The following is an 8,005-nucleotide window of genomic DNA, read 5'->3' as shown; positions in this document are numbered from 1 at the left end:
AGGTTGAATTTTTTTTTAATTCCACTCCTGAGGCCCTGATAGTGGTTGAAAAAATATTTTTAAAAATCCACGCCTAAGGCCCTGATAGTGGGTAAAAAAAAATATTTTTAAAAATTCCACTCCTGAGGCCCTGATAGTGATTGAAAAAATATGTTAAAAAACAACGCCTGTGGATCTGGTAGTGGTTGAAAAAATATTTTTAAAAAATCCACGCCATAGGCTCTGATAATGGTTGAGAAAATATTTTTAAAATAATCCACGCTGTGGATTATTTTAAGCCTGTATAAAATCGATTCTAGTATGTGGCCTCAGGATAATATTTTGACCGAACGCCATAAATAACGGGACTTAACAAACCAGGAACACATGCAGAAGTAGATTAAACATAGGAAATTGAGATGAATTGGCCACATAAAAATGTCCATTGCATAACCAGAGGTTGGAACGAATGCCTAGGAATTACGAAATAGAAGTCAAACAAGAAACGCCTGTGCGATTAAATTAACAATAAAGATTAACAAAACAAGTTAACAAAAAATGATTCCAAGGAGACAACGAATTCACGCAACCAGGGAAATAATAAGAATCCATTAGCCACATAATTAACTGCAAAAATATTCTGTTTTCATATTTAATCCATTGTTTTTGAATCCGAAATGTAATTCCCTGCTTTATCCTTTAATGATATTCTTCCTTTAATTTAGAGATAAAATTGGTTGGCCATTCTACATCGCAGAACATAACTAAAGGCTAAAAAATCTACTAATCGAGGGTTTTTAGGGCATCTGTTTTAATATAGAGTAAAGTTAAAGCTGACAAATCCCCTATAAATATAAAATCGAATCTACCGAACACACATCTTTCATCTGCCCCAAATGTAAGAAAATCCACAGAATTAGCATTTTCATTTTGCGTAAGGAGTTTAAAAGAGCCTTAGATCTAACCAGCCCTTGATCTAACCAAGACGTTCGATACGGCCAACAAATGCTGAGCTCTAACCTTAAATTGTCAAATATTTTAAGGGGACCCTCCCTATTCTCGGGGTCAAAATTTTTTTTGATTAAATTCGAATCTACACTAATTTAAGAATGTTCCTAAAAAATTTCAAGTGAAAATCTCAAGAGCTCTTGAAGATATAGACGATTTATTGTGTCAGCATCAAGTGACGGCTAAAAGGCTTCTCAAACTTTAAACGCGTTTTTCTCTTTTGCGAATGGCGGGCACAATAACTCAAAAACTAATAACCCAATCGATTCCAAATCGGTGTAGATCTTCCTTATTTTTTAACATGGTTTTTGGCGATTTTCCGAAAATATTTTTTCAAAGGTCCGCCATTTTGCTAATTTTAGAGCGAAGTCAATAAGTTCATACGAGAGCCAGACATGTACTCTTTCTAACACCGTTGGAATTTTCGGATTCCGATGTTCCAGTGAGGAGTTATCAAGCCCGACATCAAAAATAAGGACTTCTCTTTAATTACAAAAAACAACAAAACAATTACAAAATTTTTTTGTAAATTATTGTTCTTCTCTTTTAAATCTTCAAATATATATGTGCAAAGTTACAAACCTTAACAAGCATTGGTATTGATTTACCAGCCCATTGAAAATCTTGAAAAATTAAAATCGGGAATGTGGGGGTGGCTTCCCTTAAACAGCATTTTGAATTAGGCTTCATTTTTTATGTTCCAAACAAACAAAGTACCCGCAAAAACGTAATTAAGTTATCAACGTTAAGTGGCGGGGTGCTAATTTGTATCTTAATCAAATAACCAAGACTAAATAAACGTGAGTAAATAAAAAAAGTTATCGCCAGCCAACGCATGGATGGCATCACATGCTTTTCTTAACATAAATAGATAAATATTTAACACACAAATTTTTTGGATGCTTACCCCCCAAAAATTCGTACTCTCACACACACTTCTGTTTGTGTTTTCAACTCAAATCCGTAAACAATTGGCCAATTAAAATAACTATTTTTGCAAATTAGTTTAACAAATATTTTCACAAGAAATTTGAACGATTTTAATTGAATAAAAAAGAGGAAATACACAAAAATATTTGACATAAATATAAATGAACCAGAATAAAACTATTTCAAGAAAAATATGTTAATAATTCAAAGTATTTGGAAAACACTTTGCAAAACGTTTCAGCTAATGAAGCCAACATAAATTTGTCTCATTTGGATGTAACTGATTTGTACTCGATTTATATGAAAAATACCAGTTATATCCGGATTTTTTTAATTTACCGGTCGTTGCAAACCTGTTTGAATGTTGAGTTAGGTGATTGAACTGGAAAAATCATTATTATGAATCGTCCTAATAAAGAGATTTGGATATTCAATAACAATGGCAATTGGAGGAAAACTGGAACCCAATAGTGCAGGTTAAATTTCCGATGACTTTATTACCTTCGTAGGTGATCGATATTGTCAACATATGGATATCCTTGTACTATTAATATATATAGTTAAGCAACTTCGAAGAAACGGAATGTATGATAAATTCTTGAAAAGAAATCTCATAGTAGATTAGCATATTCACTCATATTTTATTAAACGGCTTCTACCAGTAGGGACTTCGGGATTTCTATATGAAGACTATGTCATTGTAAGTAATCTGCTAATTGGCTGTTTATAATCTGATAAATTTAAATACAGATCTAGATCTACAGATCTATTAAAAAAATTGGGCGGGACTGCTAAAATGTTTTTCACTTTACAATATTCCAAATTGCAAAATTGCAGCCTCTTCAGTAAGGTAATTTGTGTTAAACTTTCAAAATAGCGAACATGGAAGGGACCTACTTTAATTTGGAGATATGTCACAACATCGACCTATATTGAAAATCGTCTGCAAAGATGTGTTTCACCTTTAAAAATTCCGAATGCCAATTGGTTGGTTAGTTTTACTAAAACTTACAAAACACTGAAAAAGGTTTGGGTCTTTCATATGGGGAATGTACCAAAACGTGGATGTAAATAGAAAGATGTTTTACACCTTAAACATTGTCGGAATGCCAAATAACATCCACTTCAGTGGGAAATTACAAAATACCGAAAATGGTGGGGACCTTTATATTAAAGATATGTCGAAACACGTATTAAACCTTTATGTGGGGGTTATGCCAAAGCTTTTACCTATATTGATAATTTTCTACAAGCCTGATTGTCACCCTCAAAAAAACGGAATATTTAGAATAATACACTCCGAATTGCAACCGGGAGAGGAGAACAAGATGCTGTCAGTCAAGCAACATAATGTGTTGTTGACTAAGCAGTTCGATTCTGGCCAACTATGATCGGGATATCTTCTCAAGTTGTATCAAGAACGCATTGTCTTCGGAATGTTAAATAGTTGTACCTCCTGCCAGCAAAGCCCGCACGACACATACCATCTATTCAATTGTACGTCCAAGCCTACAAATCATCGGTATAAGAATACAATTAAACCGTAAAAATACTGAAAATTAGGCGAGACCTTTATATGAATGTTGTGAGGGCAACAACTTAAAAAAAATGAACATGAGGCTAAGGATTTATCTGGAAAAATTAATCTTCTGTCCTGAAGTTATATCTTGTAATGTTCCTTCTTTTCGAACATTGGTACATCCGAATCTCAAAATTCCAACGTAATTGGAAAGAGTACATATCTGGCTCTGGTATTAAATACAATTATTGACTTCGCTCGAAAAATAGCAAAAAAGTGGAACTAGAATTTTTTCCACCAAAAACCGGGCTAGAAAATAAGGAAGACCTTGGCCGATTACATTTAAGAGAATAACATTTTAAAAATTGGAACTAGTTGGATTATTAGTCGGACTATTGTTACAAACGAGTTTAATGTTTGAAAATCATTCATGGCGTCGCTTGAAGTCAGTATGACTATACTGCTCCAGAGCGGAGGAGTATAGTTGGACGGGGCCGACCATATGAAACCGATATTTCGAGGCGTTACAAACTCTTGGGGCTGCCCAAGGCTATAATAACATCACAACATAGTTGTGTGGGGTATAAAAATCGCTTTATTGAAACCGATATTTTGTTTAAATATCAGAAACACTTCTTCAATGAGTAATTGGACTCTGAAATCTATTTATACACTAAGTTCTTTAAGGGTTACACCTTATTGGATATTCATTAAATTATATCGAACTGGAAAAAACTACTCCATTACTATATATTGAGATTAAATGAAATCACTTTTCCAAAAAACAACAAACCTGGGAAATTGAGGCAATTAAAGAAAAAAGTCTGTAGCTAAGCCAAAGTGGTCCTTAATGGGATCTCCAACTATAACGAAATTTAAGAAAAAAGTCTGTAGCTCAGCAAAATGGCCCTTAATGGAATCTCCAACTATAACGAAATTGTGGTCAAACCAGAAAAAACTTACCCAAGAACTAAGACAAAATAACCTTAATTCATACACGGTACAAACTATTTGTTATCAATTGTGAATTTTTGTTTACAACTATTCCAAGGAAAGGGAATCACATTCGCTGCTGGAAAAAAGGGCTCTAGGTAATTCACTTTAAACTATTACAGATTTGGTTTCTTCTCCTTAAATTTTTTAAACAAATTTATGCAAAGTTTCCAGCCTTCAATGGAAAATCGTCGATAGTTAATATCGAGAAATGGAGGCTCCCGTTAAGAGAATTCATTGCAATTAACATTTACTCGAATATTTGTGATAGGGTGTAATATGAAGGGGCAAGGCTATTTTCTGAAGGGTGTAAATATTCATAATATAATTGCTAAGGACCAAATACATAGGCATTGGCTAAGAAAAAAATATTTTTAATGCTTCTTTAATAAGACTTATAAAGAACCAAGGTATTCTTACACAACATAAACAATTCGTAAAATCTATTTATAAATGGCAATAACCATTAAACGTATACTGATAACCTCTTAATGTCGATGACAATGATGCAAGTAAACGTAATAATAAAAGCCCTCCCTGACAAATTAAGATTGGTCGATGGTATGACACACTCACTTTCCTTTTTAATAACATTTTCCCTTGATTACATTACACATTTTTTTTTTTACATTTCCACTTCTACTCACCTGAACATTTCGCAACTTATCTTCTAATGCACTGAAAGCCAACTGTAAGGCGGTATATTCATCACGCAATGTTGTATTGAGATTTTTCAATTCCTCGAGACTGGATTTTAACATTTGCACTTCAGCCTTTAAGGAAGCGTTGGTATTTTTCTGTTCTGCAAGGCTACACACGCCGCGTACAAGGAAGGAAGTAGAAAAGTAAAATTATAAAATTCAATTAAAGCAAATAAGATTTTACTCCTACTCCTTAGTCCCCCAACTTTACCTTTGTTCCTTGCTGGAAATGATTTGCTGTTGTTTTTCCATTTTTAAATTTAAATCAACGATTAGTTGGGAATTTTCTCCTTTACGTTTATGCAGGGAGGTTAATTCTTCCTGCTGGGCCAGAAGTTTCTTTTCCAATGCGGCAATGGCCAACTGGGCAGCTGTGCTATCTTTACCGCCACCGACACCTGTTGAGATGGCCGTGCGTAGCTGTTCATTTTCTACGGATATTTTTAAATTGTCCGATTTCAACTGGGCAACACTGTCCAGTAGGCGATTATCTGGAAGGAAAAAAAAATAAATTTAATAAAAATCCAATAATTTTTTCTGTGATGTCAACAACAGAAGCGGTAGTAGCGTCAACACCAACAACGGCATCATCATCGTCGTTGTCCTCCTTGTTTCAGCATCAACAAATAAACAAAACAAAAATATCACAAGCACGCACACACACACACTCACACAAAAGCACACCGTACAATTTTTATAAACACAAACTATAGACGACCTTGACCCTCTTCTCTTCCTCGCTTTACAAATGTCTTTTTTGATGCGCTGCTCTGTGGTGCAGCTTTTGATGGATGCTGCCTGCCTGCCATCGACTGTTGTTGGTGTTGTTGTTGTTGCTTTTGTAATTGTACCAAAGACTTACTTTGCTGTATGATTTCTTTAAATGGCAACACATCGCGCCTATTACGTTCCCGTAAACGATTGATTATGGCCTGACGATATTCTTGATCTTCCTGAGCCATCTCAATGCCGTTTTACGCTGAGAAGGTGTTTCTGCAACAAATCGTGTACGTCGCCCGCTTTTGCAATCAATCCTTAACACTGACCACCAAAAAAAATCCCCTTTACGTCGAGGTTTTTTTTCACAATCTTCCGTTTATTTTTTGTTTCGCTTTGCTTTTTTTCTATTATATTTTTACGTTTCTGGCCGTTTTGCCGTTGCTTTGTTTCTTAGTCACTACCGTCGTCGTCGTCGCGTCTTTCTTGCACCAACAATCTTTTCCGCGGATTATTACACTGTCCCGGGACATTTATGCGTTGTTTCACATCCAAAATGTGATAATCGCTTTCTCCAAATTTTGAGATAAATATGTTGTTATTTATGACTCCAATTTGTGTGTCCAATTGGTAATTTGTCAAATTGGATATTTTTGTTTTGTTTTCGTTCGTGCTTTTGACAGCGACTATCAGCACTGGTCGATAAACAGCTGTTTTTGAGTTGCCCATCGATTGGTTGTGCTGTGGTTAGTGAATGAAGTAACGGAATTTACTTTACGTTGAGTACTTGTTGCTACGGCAGGCAAATGTTATTGAATGGGGAACTTTATTAGAGAAAAGCTAACTAATGATAAATTGATAATAGATATATAAATAAAATATTACTATCGTTGTTTTATGTTGTTATCAATGATATTTAAAGGTTAAAACTCCCGAAGTAATGTAAACGGATGGGATTGTTATATTGGGAATACTACAAACAGTGATCCCCTACCGAAAATTATTTCCAAAGAAATTGTTTAGCCCATTGGGAAGTACCAATTTAGCACTTTCTAAAATTCCCAAAATCGTAAAAAGAGGCATTACAATCATGGTACAATAATACAAGTTCAGGACAGCTTGAGGTGAATGACAAAAAAGGCAACTATGTATGTAGTAGATTCTTCTGTCAAATATAAATGTTCTGTTCCCGTACTGCAAGAATCTACTATTTTTTACTACGATAACACTTTTTTCCTTTATGATATCGGAAAAAATAGTAAAAACTCGTAGATTCTTGCAGTACGGGAACAGACCAAAAATAAATATACACAAAAGGTTGTTGTGTTTATGTGACATTTTTCAACACATAAGTAAAAATATTAAAAATAAATGAAAGGTAATGATTTCTTCCAACATTTATGTAGGGAATTCCACGAATACCAGTAACTAATCCCAGACAAATAGTTTTCTTTTCAATTAAATTTGAATATATATCAATTTAATTTTAATGTATTTGACATGGTATTGAAACCAATCCACACATATACGAGGCAGTTCAGAAAGTTCTTAGCCTATCACAAAACAGAAAAAAGTTAAGTATTTTGGAAATTTCCATCTCTGTTATGAACACAATATATGTATTTGATTAGATAGAACAAGCCACCCTGATTGATTGCAGCTTTCTGTGGTTTTTGTAATATGGTGTTTTAGAGATTTTACTATGAAAACACATTATTATTATATATATTTTTTAACCAAAATAGTGAATTTATTTAAGGTATCGAATATCAAATACCATGGTATAATAATAGAAGGTAACAGCAAGTGTTGTTGTACAAAAAACGATACAACAACCACATGGAAATTTGTTTTTGTAAGTTCTACTAGTGTCAACTCATTTGACAGAAAAATGTAAATAAACAAACAAATTATCATCAAATTATTTTTATTTTGAAAATGAAATATTTTCGAATCCTCAAAATAAAAATTGAAAAACATGAATGAAAATCTATCAAATTTATATTTCTATCTATTCCACATCTTTCCTATAATTGAGCCATTGCCATATATATGTGTAACACATATGAAAATGCTGGGAATAGCGAGTTATTCCTTGAAGTAAGATTTGCTTCCTCAAACTTTCCCAGCAGGCATATTGAGTAAATTGAATACAGGA

At 33.7% G+C, this 8,005-nt stretch overlaps 1 protein-coding gene across 1 annotated transcript; it reads right to left on the bottom strand.

Annotated features, from left to right (window-relative positions):
* Window positions 1–2,314: 2,314 nt before the first annotated feature.
* Window positions 2,315–6,102, bottom strand: LOC133331675 (autophagy-related protein 16-like). Its single transcript, XM_061540056.1, has 4 exons — window positions 5,993–6,102; window positions 5,342–5,621; window positions 5,077–5,239; window positions 2,315–2,326 (listed from the first exon to the last, which is right to left on the bottom strand). Exons 1-4 carry the CDS (start codon window positions 6,090–6,092, stop codon window positions 2,315–2,317), a joined length of 555 nt encoding a protein of 184 aa, XP_061396040.1. The 5' UTR covers window positions 6,093–6,102.
* Between the last annotated feature and the right edge of the window lie 1,903 nt (window positions 6,103–8,005).

This window comes from Musca vetustissima, unplaced genomic scaffold (assembly GCF_032173495.1).
Source record: "Musca vetustissima isolate MV318-11 ecotype Yass unplaced genomic scaffold, APGP_CSIRO_Mvet_v1 utg109251, whole genome shotgun sequence".
Classification (NCBI taxonomy): domain Eukaryota; kingdom Metazoa; phylum Arthropoda; class Insecta; order Diptera; family Muscidae; genus Musca; species Musca vetustissima.
The sequence above is the reverse complement of the archived record's forward strand: the minus strand, read 5'-3'. Positions and strand labels throughout refer to the sequence as shown.